Source organism: Polyodon spathula, chromosome 44 (genome assembly GCF_017654505.1).
Source record: "Polyodon spathula isolate WHYD16114869_AA chromosome 44, ASM1765450v1, whole genome shotgun sequence".
Classification (NCBI taxonomy): domain Eukaryota; kingdom Metazoa; phylum Chordata; class Actinopteri; order Acipenseriformes; family Polyodontidae; genus Polyodon; species Polyodon spathula.
Genome location: NC_054577.1, coordinates 2,518,579 through 2,535,119, shown reverse-complemented (window position 1 = coordinate 2,535,119; position 16,541 = coordinate 2,518,579). Strand labels below are relative to the sequence as shown.

The 16,541-nt window shown below is 47.6% G+C and overlaps 2 protein-coding genes across 2 annotated transcripts; one reads left to right on the top strand and one right to left on the bottom strand.

Moving 5' to 3' along the window:
- Nucleotides 1–1,000: 1,000 nt before the first annotated feature.
- On the bottom strand, nucleotides 1,001–9,378 carry LOC121305672 (zinc finger MYND domain-containing protein 15-like). The gene is made up of 13 exons (XM_041237366.1): nucleotides 9,294–9,378; nucleotides 7,709–8,011; nucleotides 7,014–7,215; nucleotides 5,974–6,173; nucleotides 5,267–5,425; nucleotides 4,903–4,995; nucleotides 4,609–4,725; nucleotides 3,879–3,967; nucleotides 3,283–3,384; nucleotides 2,966–3,095; nucleotides 2,622–2,680; nucleotides 1,923–2,083; nucleotides 1,001–1,351 (listed from the first exon to the last, which is right to left on the bottom strand). The coding sequence occupies exons 2-13, from the start codon at nucleotides 8,004–8,006 to the stop codon at nucleotides 1,099–1,101; spliced, it is 1,863 nt and encodes a 620-aa protein (XP_041093300.1). The 5' UTR covers nucleotides 8,007–8,011; nucleotides 9,294–9,378; the 3' UTR covers nucleotides 1,001–1,098.
- Nucleotides 9,379–9,630: 252 nt separating this feature from the next.
- LOC121305713 (zona pellucida sperm-binding protein 3-like) lies at nucleotides 9,631–13,903 on the top strand. The gene is made up of 9 exons (XM_041237433.1): nucleotides 9,631–10,277; nucleotides 10,372–10,490; nucleotides 11,342–11,445; nucleotides 11,886–12,063; nucleotides 12,304–12,424; nucleotides 12,928–13,019; nucleotides 13,096–13,208; nucleotides 13,287–13,427; nucleotides 13,769–13,903. The coding sequence occupies exons 1-9, from the start codon at nucleotides 9,912–9,914 to the stop codon at nucleotides 13,879–13,881; spliced, it is 1,347 nt and encodes a 448-aa protein (XP_041093367.1). The 5' UTR covers nucleotides 9,631–9,911; the 3' UTR covers nucleotides 13,882–13,903.
- Nucleotides 13,904–16,541: the final 2,638 nt, after the last annotated feature.

Here is a 16,541-nt window from a genome sequence, read left to right as displayed (position 1 = left end):
ACCTGCAGGCTTGCATTCTTTCAACTCGGCAGAGTGAATCACACCCACACCATTCCACGCTTAAAAAATCAATCTCTCTCTCTCTCTCTCTCTCTCTCTCTCGGTATCTTTAATAAAACGGTAAGAGAAAAGGAACACACATTAACTTTTTAGAAGTTGTTTAAGATGCCTTATTAAAGGATAAACTGATGCTATCTTTTCAACTCATCCATGGGGTTAGCCTGCCCCCTTGTGACACAAACAAGCAAGTACGTTTCATGCGCCACACCCACACACCTCACTGGGACTCTTCTTGTGTATCTAGGAGGTCTTCAAAGAGATACTGATCCTATCTGTTAAAGTCCAGGGCTTGTCAGAAGGTCCCCGGTTCAAATCCCACCTCTGCCACTGACTGACTGACTCGCTGTGTGGGACTCTGAGCGAGTCACTTCACCTCCTTGTGCTCAGCGGATTGTGCTCTCGCCTAACTCTTACAATTTAGTTAGAGGATAACCTTCGCTGAGACGTATATTACGTGTCAAGTTCGGACGGAGACACTAGGTGATACTTTGAAAGGCGATATATTTTCACTTATAATATATATAATATATTATATAATATATATATATATAATGATATATAATATATATGTTAGGTTCCGGTCCGAACGTTTTACGTAAAGTAAAATCAACAGAGAATTGAGTTCAGTCTCGACACTGGAGTGTAGTGTATCAGACGTTCGTAATCTATACCTTTATTATTATTTTTTGTAAAAATTGTATTTTTGGAATTATTTTTTTATATTAAGGGAACAGGACGTCCCACGTCGTCGAGTGACTGTAGGTGGGACCTCGAGGTGGGTGTGTGGGGGTGTGGGGGGGGGGGGGGGGGGGGGGGGGAATAATAATTGGACATTCTAAAATTGGGGAAAATGTGGGTTAAAATAATTGGACACAAAGTTTAAAAAAAAAAAGTTCTTTGTTTAATTGTATTTTATTCGAATTTTTTTGTGCTGCTTTTATTAAAATGTTTCTATGATTTAAAGAAAAAAAAATAATATTCTTGTGATCTCGCGTTTCTACGCCCCTCCCCCCGTCCCCCCTCCTCTGTTCCCATGAGTCACTGCTTCCTCCGGCGCCCCGCGTTGCGTGCCTGCTTCTTCTCCTTGCGCGTCCGCTTGCCACTGTCGGGGGGAGAGTCCTCGGAGCCTCTGGGTTTGCTGCCAGCAGTGGGATGGTTGCTCTGCTGGGGCCGGGTGTAATTGTGGGGGTTGACCAGGTGAGGGCGCTGTAGGTTCTGTGCTTGCTGCTGCTCACGTTTGCCGTTCTGGGCGACTTTATAAATCAGGTGGAAGAGGAAAGCATTGGAGTACCTGCGTGCAGGGGCGGATCAGAACATCTAAAGCAGGTGGATAACGGAGATCTGAGGCACAAAATCATCATACAACATCCGTGACTCTATTCCTTTAGAGGTGAAAGTCTGCTGCAGCAGCTGCAGGGTGTAGAGATGTCACCCCAAGCCCAAAAATCATACTTGCCCAACACAATGAGAGACGCCTCAGGTAAATACAGCTGTAACTATCTAGAGCAACTTCCAGAGACTAGGGGGGGTGAACTCTGCATCATCAACAACTGCTGCTGCTGCTGCAGAGTCTCTTCCAATAGGACCTCGTTCCTTTTACGTCTCGTCTGAAGGACGGAGCACAAGCAGGTGAAGTGACTTGCTCAGGGTCACACACACACACACACACGCACACAGGGAGTCAATGGCTGAGCCGGGATTTGAACCTCCTGGGATCAAGAACCCCCTTCTCTAACCACTGCCTCCTTAAAATATCACCTCCAGCTTCACAAGTTGCCAGGAAATCGAGGGTTAAAATGTGTGTGCGTGCGTGACTCATCTCACTCTCTCTCTCTCTCTCTCTCTCTCTCTCTCTCTCTCACCACGGCATGTTGTTGTCACCCCCGGCGACGCGCAGCGGGGAGCGGAAGGGGTTAACCCCGGCCTCGCTGACGGAGCCCCCCGTCGCTGTGCTCATGCTTAGCTGACTCACGGCACAGCTGTACTCACTGCACTCGGAGAAATAGGCCGGGACCCTCAGGGACTGCGGACACAGAGAAGCACAGATAGGGGGCGCTGAGGAGCCGCTTCGCTCGGATCACTGATGGACTCAGAGCTGCCCAGTTACTCAATGCTATGGACTCAGTTGCCTCTAGTTTTACACTCAGTAACACAGAAGGCACTAGAGCCCAAACGCTGCTCTGCTTGACTCAGTTTAGTTTCAGTAACACTGATGAAGGCACTAGAGCCCAAACGCTGCTCTGCTTGACTCAGTTTAGTTTCAGTAACACTGATGAAGGCACTAGAGCCCAAACGCTGCTCTGCTTGACTCAGTTTAGTTTCAGTAACACTGATGAAGGCACTAGAGCCCAAACGCTGCTCTGCTTGACTCAGTTTGGTTTCAATAACGCTGATGAAGGCACTAGAGCCCAAACGCTGGTCTGCTTGACTCAGTTTAGTTTCAGTAACGCTGATGAAGGCACTAGAGCCCAAACGCTGGTCTGCTTGACTCAGTTTAGTTTCAATAACACTGATGAAGGCACTAGAGCCCAAACGCTGCTCTGCTTGCCTCGTTGTCTTACCTGCAGTCTGGGTAGGGAGCTGATCCAGGTGTCACTGAGTCCAAAGCCGCAGTTAAACCCTATAAAGGTAGACAAAGAGACACACCTTCAACTAGGGTTGCATGATAATCACTATAATCCTCATTAACTCCAACTACATTAACTCCAACTACAGCCCAGGTTTTACTACCAGCTTGATCAGCCCCAGTGTGTCTAGGCAACAAGCTCAGGTGTGTCTTGTTAAACTCCTCGTAAATCCAGGGACGGATCAAACCGTGATGCAACGGGAGTTTTATTCCCATCCCTGCTAGTATTTAAAACACGCCCCTACCACCCCCACCCCAACCCCCTCTCGTTGAACTCACCAATCACAAGGTCAGGCTTGGGTCCCTGCAGCATGTGATAGGGCCGGGAGTAACCTTTGACCCGGACGATCCTCTTGTCCGTTTTCTCCTCGGAGACAAAGTTGGGGTGCACCAGTGTCACGTGACCATCCTGGTTTGGGGAGCGGGCGGTAAAACCAGGATGAGAGGGGCCAAGAAGCGTGCTTTCACAGTCGCGCTTCTGCCCGTTCAGTTTAATTATTACTATGAAATAATTTTAACACAAAGGTCCATTGTTAAATGAGCCAGGGACTGTTTTGCTGATTTCACTCTTAAAGGGGAAGCTGCATTGGCTGTACCTTCCTCTGCAGGATTGCCTGCTGTTCGTCTGCTTCTTTCGGCAGCGCCTCCCCCACGAAGTGGATCTCAAAGGCCACGTGGGGCAGCAAGACGGACAGCTCCTGGAAAGGGGCAGGTCGGGTTACTCACACTGACCACTGGCTGGGCCACGCTTCAGGCTTAGCCTGGCCAGTAGCATCGCTGTAGCTTGATCAGGAGAAACACTGGTTGGTTTTGCCTCCCTAACCCAAGAGAGCACCAGAGACAACGCGACGCTCCCTCTAGAATCCCTAGTGACTTCGCACGGATAGGAACCTGCGCTCTCCTGACTGTGCGACTCCCCCCTGCACACCACGCGGCCGTACCTTTACCAGGGGAGACCCTCGGGGACCCCTGCGCTCTCCTGACTGTGCGACTCCCCCCTGCACACCACGCGGCCGTGCCTTTACCAGGGGAGACCCTCAGGGACCCCTGCGCTCTCCTGACTGTGCGACTCCCCCCTGCACACCACGCGACCGTGCCTTTACCAGGGGAGACCCTCGGTGACCACAACACAACTTCTATTTAAAGAATCAGAAAAGAGAAGGGAAGGGGGCAGGAAAGGGGAGTCTCTTACCCAGAACACCAGCAGCATGCTGAACTCCTTCGCTCCCTCTATGATGTGGATCTTCAGGGACTGCTTATTCAGGATATTGAGCTCAGGGACTGTGGCAGACCGGACACAGAGAACAAGGCTGTCAGTGGCAGAGCCCTGCAGAGGCAACACCTGGCTATTGCAAAAAGGAGAACGATGCCCAATATGCTGGGTGAGCCTTCAAAGTTGTGTACCCTCTTGAGAAATAAACACAGCACTCTGCAAAGTTTCAGGAAATATTTTTGCAAGACGGGCCGAATGGCCTCCTCTGTTTGTAAACTTGAAGCGTTCTGTTTATACAGCAAGTTTGGAAGAGAAAGAAAGCCCTCTCTACCTAAATGAAAACTAGCCAGCTCTGGTTCTCCTTGGTGTCGACGTGGTTCAGTCTGTCGGATTTTGAACGAAGGCAAGAGAATGGAAAAATCTAGCGCGTGGGTTCTAGAGCAAGGGTTCTAGTTTATGGGTTCTAGAGCAAGGGTTCTAGTTTATGGGTTCCAGAGCAATATCTCACGTTCGATTTGGAAACTCAATTTTTCAGGTTTTTCGTTAAGTACATGGAAAACTACAAAGCGCTAGAGTGTAATTCAATGTGCTAACATTATTGAGCAGCTTTCCTTCGTCTTTATGAAGCAGAATCAGTTCATTCGATAGGGAGACGCAAAATGTTTGGTCACAGCTGTAGACGAGGTGTGAAGGGAGTTGGGACACTCACAGTGGCGCGGGGCGAGGGAGGTGATGATGTAATAGATGGTCAGCGGGTAGGAGAGCAGAGCTGCCACGGGAGAGTCGAGATCGAACCCGCGCCACTTGTAATAATCACTCCACGAGGCTGAGAGAGAGGGAGGGAGCAGATAGACAATGGGAGAGGGGGAGAGAGAGAGAGAGAGGCTGTCAAACTGCTTGATTTGATGCTTTTAAATGTCATTTTCTTCTTCAGTGTTTGAGAAAATAAACACTGACGTGACCGGAGGAGATGGAGAGAGAGAGAGAGAGATGGGATGTTTACCCAGAGGTGCTTTGACACTGGGACCCGCGACTGGGACAGTCTGCATCAGGATCCTTCCTTCCTTCTTCAGGGGATCGTAAGGGTTCATCCTTCCTGGAGAGGAGGAGGAGCATAAATACAAAATATCAACCAATCACCTGCATGCATTTATCAACACTCCAGTGCATGCAGTCTGCAGGGATGTCACCCCAATGCACAGTACACAGGGCACAGCTCGAAGGTTATCTGAAAATACAAAGCAATGAATGGTGCTGCAGTGGGTTACAAAGCTATAATTGCATAGCAGGGTTCTGGGAAGGAAAAACCCTTCATGGTGATTCGTTGAATTCTCACACATGTGCTTTCCCCTCTGGGCCGTACCAACCTCGGAGGCAGGCGGGGGTGCACTCAGTGCTAGGGTCCCAGAATGGCAGCAGCTCGTAGTTGAAGGCTTGGACCAGCATGCTTTGCTTCACCCAGTACCCACAATTAAGTGCTCTGGAGGACAGGAAGCGCTCCTGGTCGAAGGTGTCAGAGGTCACTTCTGCGAGGGAATTAAAAAAATTGAGAAATAAGCCATCCCCCCCCCCCACATATGAAATAAAACAGCCCAGACTATAACACAGACAGAGGGCTTGGAGGGGGTCAGGTGGTTAGAGAAAGGGGCTTGATACCAGGAGCTTCCAATCCCGGCTGAGCCACCGACTCACTGTGTGTGTGTGTGTGTGTGTGTGGGTGTGTGCGTGTGTGAGTGAGTGAGTGAGTGAGTGAGTGAGTGTGTGTGTGTGTGCGTGTGTGTGTGTGTGTGTGTGTGTGACCGTGTGTGACCCTGAGCAAGTCACTGAACCTCCTTGTGCTCCGTCCTTCAGACTAGATGTAAAACAAACGAGGTCCTATTGGAAGAGACTCTGCAGCAGCAGCAGCAGTTGTTGATGATGCAGAGTTCACCCCCCCTAGTCTCTGCAAGTCTCTTTAAATAACACTAATAACTCACTTATTACTTATTAATTATTATTATGATTATGATAGTAATAACGACTAACATGAACACTAGTCTGACATGAACACACTTCCACACTTCTGCATTCAGACGGTCGTGTCGAAGAGCACACATGTAGCTCTGCAGCTTGGAGCACCAGTTCTGGTGACTGACATCATCAGGGCTCTTCTTCCAGTCGATTTTCTTGCATTTTTCAGAGCAATAAAACACAGCCCGGCACTTCACACTGTACGGAGGGAAGGGGGAGACGCAGCGAAAGAGAGAGAGAGGCAGCAGGGGGAGCAAGAGGTAGAGAAGAGGGAGAGTGAGACAGAAAGGGAGAGAGAGCAGGGGGAGTGAGAGAGAGGGGGAGGCAGAGGTAGAGAGAGAAGGGGTGAAAGAGGGAGAGGAGAGGGAGAGCGAGACAGAAAGAGAGAGAGAGAGAGATATGGAATAAGTTTCCCAATGTCCACTGCCATCATTTTAGGGTTACCCACTTCGAACCACTGTGCATCCTCTCAGTGCTGAAATAGTCTGTTGAGAGAGAGGGGAGGCTCCGAGGCTCCAGATCTCTGGAAGGGGAAACGACTTTCTGTGTGAACTCTCTCTCTCTCTCTCTCTCTCTCTCTCTCTCTCCCGAAGAATTGGAATTGTCTCATGCAATCGTCTGCCACCATTTTAGGTTACCGAGCTTCGTGCACTGTGCATGTCAGTGCTGTACTGTGCGAGACTTCCGCGCGCCTTACCCAGAGTGCTCATGGCCTCGAAGCCACGTTCCACTTCACAAAGATGTACACCTCTGAGGCGGAGCCTCTCAGGGTGAAGTTTTTCTGTGCCACCCCAGCCCTGTCACGGTGTGGGGGACCTCCCGGGATCACATTGTCTCTTCCCTCCAGCAGGAACTGGGGGGGGGGGGGGGGGGGGGGGGGGAGGGGAGAGAGAAGTGGGCGCACTCAAGTGAGTTTGTTGTAACGAGAAACTGTAAGGCCAGTTAAGGATAAATATTAATACCGAACTTGTATTGGTTTAGACTGTTAAATGCATAGAGGGCATGAGAAAGTTCTCTAAATCTGTACAGTTGGCACCAATAAGTCACTTCAGGGTAAGTGGGCACGGCTTGTTTAAAAGGAGATAAAAAGAAGCCCCGTCTCACCAGTGCACTTCCGCGTCCCCAACCGCCAGGTTCTCCGGTCTCCGGGGCTCCCCGCCGCTCAGCGGGGTCTCCATGCAGCGGCACAGCAGCCCCCTGATAATCTCCTGCAGAGCGCGCCCCTCGTCCCCGCCGCCGGACTCCCCAAACTCAAACCCCAGGAGAGCGCCGTGCTCGTCAGTCACAAACAGGAGCCGCGGCTGAGCTGCGAGAGTGGCAGAGGCAAGCGGCAAGTGGCATGAAACATCGTACATGGCAACCTCTTCTAGTCTTAGTATGGGGGGCAGCTACAATGGGGTAAGGTAGAATGGGAACACACACAGTATGCTAGCTATATCATGCCCAAATGATCTTCAATGGTAATGCAATGGTTCTGTATTATAATGAGGGGCAATGGTAGCACAAGTATAGGGCAGCTGGAATGGGATGCCGTTGGTAGAATGGGACCACAGTGTGCTAACTATACCCTCAATGATCTTCAATGGCAAACATGAATTATTTATTATGGAAGGTGTTACTATAGAATATTTGTATTTTTGCAAAACATATTTTTGTGCACCTGGGTGTCATATGAGGATGACACTGTTTCCCCATATAAACAATAAGAAAGAAATTTAAATACAACAAAATTATAAATATAGTGTCCAAAACTACTTTTTCAGCTATTTAAAAAATAAATTAATAATAATATCACTAACGCGCTCCCTGCGTGTTGCTCGTGGAAACGTAGCTCCGCAGCTCGTCTGCGCTCAGCAGAGCCTCGCTGTCCTCCAATAAGCGCTCGTCCAGCGGCTGTGCTTGCCCGGTACCGGAGCCGCCGAGGACGTGCAGAATCCACCGCGGGCTGGCCGCGTCAACCGGGAGACCGGCGCAGCGGTCCTCTCTCCCGGCCAGGCTCTCAGCGGCTCCCCGTTCCACTAGGTAAGCTCGGTACCAGCGGAACATAGCGTCGGTAAAATCAACCAGAGAGTCACGGTATCCCGTTACAAACTCCATCAGTACTGGAAGAAGAATGGATTACAGTGTTTTCTTTTAGTAGAATAATTTTTTATTCGTTTTTGCAGAAATCAAAACACACATTATTATTATTATTATTATGGTTAATGGAGATTAATAAATATAACACATAATTAACATGCTCAAATATTCAACATCATATATTTTTGAAGAAAATGATCGTCGTAGAAGTCACTGAACACGAAGTACGGACTTTCATATTGAAAGTTAATATACAATATTTTCCTCCCTGGGAAAAATCGTACCCCCCCCCCCCCCCCCCCCACCCCCCCCCCTCCCTTTAAAAATGCCCACCGTGGCTCTGCAAACTCTACTTTCGGTCAAAGCAGTTTCTATATATTATTATTACCAACCCTATCTATCATGCTGATACGACACTTTTCTTTTGAAAACTTTAAAATTTGTACAACGTAGATGTCCATCTACAAGTTCTGAGGGGGAACTACAGTATATCTTCGAGTCTATAGATAGAGGCAGAAGACTATAGCGGCTTCCCTCTGGGGGGTACGATAAAGTGCTTAGCCTCCTTCTGGAAACTTTGAAATGTTCCGTGCAATCAGTTCACGGTGTAACAATGAACAATTCCATTAGTAAATGGAAGTAGAATTGTAACATTAATTAAATCAACAACCCATTAATAATTTTTTTGTTGTTACATCTACAGGATAATTTGCTTGCATTATCGAGGTAATATGCTCCCACGAGTATCGTATATTGCCAGCTAGAAACATTCTTCGTAGCAGTGACGTCAAACATGATGGGCGATACACCTGCTGGACGACTCACATAGTGTCCCCACCCATCCCCACCCACCCCCCAACTCCCCCACCCCCCACACTGATGGGTGATCAACACGTGTTGCTCGGAAACAGAAAGGAAGGAGAGCTTATCTTCAAACTGGGAGCACTGGAACCTCTGGGAACGAACGTTCTATTCTAATAAGCATGACGTCATCCACAGATTATTATTAGTATTTTTTTTTATTTTTTTGTATAATTACAATATTGAACAACTAACAAGTTTACTAAGCACTGTTTTTCCTTGTTCCGTATATTTTTGTCGGAAGAAACGTGCAGGACTGAAAATATCTATTAAAATTTAGAAACTTTTGGTGAACACATGTAAGGAAAGAAATATATAATATTATATATAGATATATATATTATATATAATATATATATATATATAATATAAAGTCAATATTTTAATTTTTTAAATTGAAAATTTTTTTGTTAATTCCACATTACCGTTACGACTTAAACTTACCTTTAGGTGAACAATTTAGACAGACTTAAGACAGGTCGGTCTCTTCCTCTCTCTATCTCTCTCGGACAGTGTTCTGCAACTTTCCTGAACCACTCGAAGGAAAATATTATTTTTTTAATATCTGTGACGTCTATGTACAAAATGCATACTGCCGGCTGCGCGGTGACGTGAGGAATGCGTCATTGCGCGAAATTTCACTTCTTGCGTGTATAAATAGCACTTTCATATAAATAATTCATTGCAAATAAAAGTCGTTTTGAACACAATTACCTTTTTATGGGGGGCGGGGGGGGGATCCTAAAATGAGGATGCATTTTTGCGGGTGTCTAGTCATGCCTACACCACACTGATAAAACGAGAAAATTAACTACTTCAGGGAGATTTAATTAGTTTAATTAAACCATTTCGAACGGGGTTTGAACAAAGACCAGCAGTGGGTCACCCACCCCGAGATATATATTTAATTCGTCCCGTTGCATGAAGCGGTTAATTGGAAATTAAAATACCACGTGCATATCAATTAGGTTCCGAGTGCAGCCCGCCTCTCCGGTACTATAAAACGACTCGGTTGCGCGCTTGGAAAGCAGGTGGTTCTGTTGCGCGCTTTAGTTGGTAACGATGGGTCTCGTAGTAAGGGCTAAGTTTGTGCTTTCAGCGCTGTTCGTGTTTGACTTGCTCAGCGGCGGGCTCGGCTCTTCCTCGCTCGGTTCTAAGCTGTTCAGCGAAGCCGGTAGCGCCGTTGTGAATTACCCGAGCCCCTCTTCAAAACTCCAGCAACTCAAAGCGATCCTCCCGCAGACCGTCGCGGCGCAGTGCGGGGAGTCCAGAGTGGTGGTGACGGTGAAGCGGGATCTGTTCGGGATCGGCCAGCTGATCAAGACCTCTGATGTCCGCTTGGGAAGCTGCGGGGTCACCCGGCTGGACAATGCGACGCAGAGCATGGTCTTCGATGTTCAGCTCCAGGAGTGCGGCAGTACTCTGAGGGTAAAAAGCGGGTCACATTTGCGCAGCAGTATGACTGTTTGGCTGCGTATGCAGGGTGAAACTCAATAACTCTTTTTTTTTTTTTTCTATCTAGATGGTCCAGGACAAGCTAGTTTACAGTTTCATCTTAAACTACACCCCGACCCCGAATTCTAACCTGCCCATCGTGAGAACCAACGGGGCGCAGGTCAGCATCGAGTGCCGCTATTTGAGGTGAGCGCAGCTGACTACCCTTGCGGGAATAGTCTCAACCTTCCTACAGTACCAACACATCTTAAGATGCAAAATATATAGCCTGTAATATACACGGGGGAACCTTAATACATTAAGTCCACATTTGTGAACCCAGGCTGTGAATAGTTCATTAAGAGGAGGTTGTGGTGTATTTAGTATCTCGACATGACTTGCTTTTACTTGCAAGTGATTGGATTGAGTTTTCAGATGTTCCAATGCCTCCCAAGGCAAAATGCATGGTCTAGATTTGGATGCATCAGTGCGCGCATCTCCATGCATGTGCTGTGGTGGGTTTGGTAGCTCGAGCCTGTTGTGTGAGTTATGCGCTGCGTTTTCAGTTTATTGCCTGCAGGGAAAACATTTGCACTAAACTTTCTGCTGGAGGGAGAATGACTTGTAGAGCATCATAACACAGATGCGTGCTGTATCTTTGGTTTTCAAGATGGCGTATGATTGCATTTCGACACCCCTTTTAAGAGCAGGGGGTCTCCAGCCCTGGTCCTGGAGAGCTACTGCAGTTTTTTCCATTTTGCAGTTCTGTGAATTAACTCAATTGGCTTGTTAAAGATGAACAGGTGTGCCAGATCTGTTTCCACTAATGGAAAGACACCTGGAAAACCTGCAGAGATCTGGGCTCTCCAGGATCAGAGACTCTACTTTGAGTAATCGGAGACCAGCAAACACCTCTGACAAAGTGGAGGCAGCCAATAAAATGTCATTCCTGCTGAGAATGGACCAGAGTTTCTGTTAAAGGTGAGAAGCAACCTGAAATCAAAATACTATTAAGTTCATCAGTGAGTAAGTGATGGATGTCTTCCATTCTGTTCCAGGCTGCAGAATGTGAGCAGCAATGCTCTGAAACCCACATGGGTCCCCTTTACCTCCACCAAGCTAGCAGAGGCTGCCCTGGACTTCTCCCTGAGGCTGATGACCAGTAAGCAGCTTCCTGTAACTCCTCTCAAGAGTACCCTGTCCGGAGAAGGCTGCTTCAGACCATCTTGCAACCCGCTGGAGCTGAACAGTTCTGCTCTGGGGACCAGACTGCAGCTCCAGGCTGTGCTGTGACTCGACAGCTATAGTCAAGCTTTGCATTGTCTACAAATTAGGATTGAGAATAAAGATGTGTGACTGTATATGAAACTGACATCTAGTCAAACTACAAAATGATTGCTGAAGTCTATGAAGCATGATAGTATTGTGTTTAAAATGTTAACTTCATTAATTGCATGAAGCATACAAATTGGTATGCAAATCAAGATGTGAAAGTAGCTTTCAGCTGGTTTCATTCAATGATCAGTTTAATTCTATAGGGGAATGCCAAGGGTTTGGCCCTGTCTTTTAGGCCTGGTTATCTCTAACACCTCTTTTCAATAGATGACTGGGTCACCCAGAGAACTTCCAATGTCTACTCCCTGGGGGATGTCCTGAACATTGAAGCCTCTGTCAATGGGGTCAACCACATGCCCCTCCGGCTCTTTGTGGACAACTGTGTGGCCACCATGGTCCCCGACAAGAACGCCAGCCCCAGATACGTCTTCATTGACAACAGCGGGCGAGTGGCATTTTCTCTTTTGATATCAGTGTTTGGCAAACTCCCTTTTTATCCAGGGTGACTTCCATGTGTTCATATTATACAAATGAGTTAACTTGTACAGTGTATGTAAATTAGTGATGTAAGAACTTGGTTATCAGTATCACTACAGTGATATGCTGGTAGAGCATCAGCTGAGGATCCAGTAACAGAGTGTAAGCTTCGAGTTCTTGTATTGAACGCTGTTGTCTGTCTCTGCAGCTGCTTGGTTGATTCAAAATTGTCTGCTTCCGGGTCCCGCTTCGTCTCTCCCAGGGTGCAGAACACGAAGCTGCAGATGAAGCTTGATGCCTTCAGGTTCTACTCTGATGCCAGGAGCACCGTGAGTATCGATCTGGTAATATAGCACACTTTCATAGTGGATCAAAGTACTTTACAACTTGCAAGCAGCATCTGCTGCAGAGTCTCTTACAGTGTCTTGCCCCAAAGATGCAGCACGAGGAGGTTCAGTGACTTGCTCAGGGTCTCGCACAGCGAGTCGGTGGCTGAGCTGGGATTTGAACCGGGGTCCTCCTGGTTAATCCAGTTTCCTTAACTACTGGACCACATGGCCACAAGACACTTGCAATGCAAAATCTACTTCTGATTCAACTAGTAGTTCTAATACACTGGATAGCTTCTAAGCAATAAGACTTGCTGGAATTCACAAATCCTTTAGTGATTGCCTTATCACCTGTGCTCTAATCAGCTTTGCCATTATAAAAGGTTACACTAGTATGGACTTCATTTAGTTGTATTCTAAATGGTACTGGACTTGAGGTAACCAGTTTGACACTGGGCTGGAGTGTTCCTTTAATTTAAACCCCCCTCCCTCTTCTACTCTAGATCTACATCACCTGTCACCTGAAAGTGGCATCTGGGTCCCAGAACGTGGACTCTGTGAACAAGGCCTGCTCTTTCACTGCCAGCTCTGGCAGGTGAGTGTCTGTCTGGGAGGGGTGGCCTGTCCCTGTTCATTCCCTGGGTAAGCTAATACCTGGTCTCTCCTCCTAGGTGGAGCTCTGTGGATGGGAGTGATCAGGTGTGCAGCTGCTGTAACACTGGGTACTGTGCTGTGGGAGGCCCTTCCAGAAAGAGACGAGGGAGCAGGGCGGCTGGCAACGTGGGTAAGTGATCTACTGCTGGGTTTGGGGGGGGGGGGGTCTAACTGCTTTGATAGACTGGTTTATTGTTTTGACTTCCAGCTGAAAAGCCAGTGCTGGAATGGGAAGGTGATATTCGTGTCGGACCCCTGATCGTCGTGGAAACTCTGGACGACCTCGACGTCCTGACGGAGCCAGGCTCCCAGAGTCTCGGGCTGAAAGCAGAAGATGGAAAATCGCAAGGTAACTTCTGTTCCACAAGATGCTTGAAAGAGCAGAGACTTCCTATATTTAGTGTTTGTTTCATGGAATGTTCATGCCCCCTTGCAACTTGTGTTGCTGTAAATAGCATTGGCTGTCAAACTGATAAGCTAACAAAGCCAGTAAAAATTAATGCTGGTCTATGGAAAGGGAAGTAACTGTAGAACTCTGCATGAGTGCTTTACTGGTAACCAGTTTTGCAGGCTAGCATGCCTACATTCCCAGTGGTAACACCCTGTGCAGGCTGATTGCAAGTGAATTTATTTTCCCCCCATAATCCTGTCCTTTGACTCTGTGCCTCTCTCTTTCCCCCCCTCCCCCAGGCTTCCCTGTTGAGGTTCTGGTCCTGGCTGGTGTGGTCACTGCTGTGGCTCTGGGCTGTGTTGCTGCGCTGGCTGCTGTTCTGTACAGGAGAGCTGGCAAATCCACTGCTTGATTTTTGTGCCTGTCAATGAGAACAATAAACCTATTGCTGAAACGCACTGGTCTGTCATTTAATATTGGTGGGGGGGCTGAAACTCTGCCCAGTGACGTTGCTCTTGATTCCTATTGGAATAAGGGGGGGGGTGGAGGAGGAGTGATTTTCACTTGTGTACCATGGAATGGCTTGTATCATTGCTTTCCTGGTGTGATGGAGTCTTATTCCAATGTTCTACCAAGCAGAACTAGTATGTTGCAAAGAGTCGAGCAACTTCTGCTCAGTTTCTTAATGTTTTTAGTTCCAGTATTGCAAAGGAAACTTATTGAAGAATATCTAACCGGTTTTGCAAGCTTCAAATCTAGTTCTGCAGCATCTGGGCTCTAGTGCCTTTATCAGGGTTATTGTGACTAGAAGAGTGAGCTAAGCAGATCAGCATTTGGGGATCTAATGAGCCATGAGCTTGTTTGTGGGCAGGTATAGAGAAAGAAAACAAATCAAGAAGCATTATTTTTTTTTTTTTGATGTTACAATAAGTTTCACACAGGAGTGTAATGAACCCATTACCCCCATGAAATTCTCTGTTAGATAACTTTTGCACAGTAGAAGGCATGCTTTTCATTTTGGATTAACTGGATTCAGTTGATTAACTGAACACTGAGCCCCTTTCCTGCATGGGACTTGCCTGACTGAGTCTGACCAGCTGCAAGGATTTCACACCGTTCCCCAGTCCCAGCGTGCTAATGCTGGATCGGGTCCAAGCCATTCCAGGCATTCCCTGGAAGATTGCAGGAGTGCAGTGATTTCAAAAACCACTCTCACCTCTCACCCCCCCCCCCTCCCTTTCTCACCACTACATTCTTGGTGCACAGTAACAGCAGGATGGAGTGTAATAAAACAATGAACTATGGACGCCCCCCCCCCCACACCATTCTCAATGATTTCACTGGTAAGCCATTCTCAATGATGGTCACTGCAATACTGAGACAGTGAACTTGGTCCCTTATAAAGAGGGTACCAATTTTAGGTCTGGTAAAGCATAGGGAAGCATTGTAAAGCACAGAGAGGTCTGGTAAAGCACAGGGAAGCACTGTAAAGCATATTAAAACAACAAACCAGGGCAAACTAATCCTTATAAAAGTTTCCCATAATAAAAGCACCCTTAATTGACGGGATGAAGTCAGAATTCCTGATCCGAGACGGTGGAATTCCTGGTATTCCGATCGTGGGATCCTGAGCCATATGGTGTCTGCCGCATGGCTGGGCTGGCAAGGCTGGACTCTGGGGAAGCTGCTTGTGAGCCAGTGAGGGGCTCTGCCAGCAAGGGCAAGGATCTACAATCAAATAGAGACCCCCAGCAGACCTGGAGTCTATTACAAGTGTAACACTGCAATATCTAACTGCAAGAAAAGACTGAGTCAAGCAGACCAGCGTTTGGACTCTAGTGCCTTCACCAGTGTAACTGAAACTAGAAGACAAGCAGACAATTCTGCTATACTAAGGCATAAGAATTGATATATAGGGATGTCAGGGTTTGTGTGTGTGTGCGCGGGCTGCAATAAGACATCTGCGCTTTGAGTGAATGAATTACAGGTCTCCAGATGGACGAGGGGAGGGGTTGAAGCAGAACGATGTTAGACCGCGACTGGAAGGAGGGCCATTTGAATAAGACAAAAGGCAACGTTAGGAGACGAATCTCTAAAGACAGTGGGGTTCTGCCCGAATGACAATGCCACTGGACTGCAAACAGCACTGGAGTCAAACTGGGAAAGTCTCCATCGACCCGCCCCTGTGAGAGGAGAGGTTCACTGGTTCCGTGGTCGCTAGGAGAGGGAAAGAATGAGGCAGGTGGGGTGTGGAGCAGCGGGTAGAGGAAGAGGGGGTGGAGCAGATGGAAGAAAAGGGTTTGGGATGGCTGTTCTCAATATTTAAAGGGCAAGTAGCCCTGCTGTTCTGGGATGTTTGCAATGAGTCTTTCTTTTTGCGATTAATAAGAACATAAGAACATAAGAAAGTTTACAAACGAGAGGAGGCCATTCGGCCCATCTTGCTCGTTTGGTTGTTAGTAGCTTATTGATCCCAAGAATCTCATCAAGCAAGCTTCTTGAAGGATCCCAGGGTGTCAGCTTCAACAACATTACTGGGGAGTTGATTCCAGACCCTCACAATTCTCTGTGTAAAAAAGTGTCTCCTATTTTCTGTTCTGAATGCCCCTTTTTCTAAACTCCATTTGTGACCCCTGGTCCTTGTTTCTTTTTTCGGGCTGAAAAAGTCCCTTGGGTCGACACTGTCGACATTGCTCTTCGGTTAGTCTCTGTGAAGGTGTTTGGTGTTTGGTTTGTGAGTTCAGAAGCTGCTCTTCCTTTCTAGAAACGGACGTATCAAAAAGCAATACACAAAAGAAACAATTACAATAAACAATTCATACAAACCTGTGAAAACCAACACGAAGAAAGAGCTTACAGTGAAAAACCCCCAACAACCTGTTTGCAGACATTCTGAAGGAAATGTAGAGGACTTCTTCAAATAAAATCAACAAGGAGGAAATCTGAACCAAGCCACGCCCATTCCCTTAGTTCAGCCCCCTCCCCCGGCTCCGAACGAACACCCCCCGGCTCTCCCCGCCAACCGACCCGTCTCGTCCCCCACCCTCCTTCCCCTCTGCCCCGCCCCCCCGC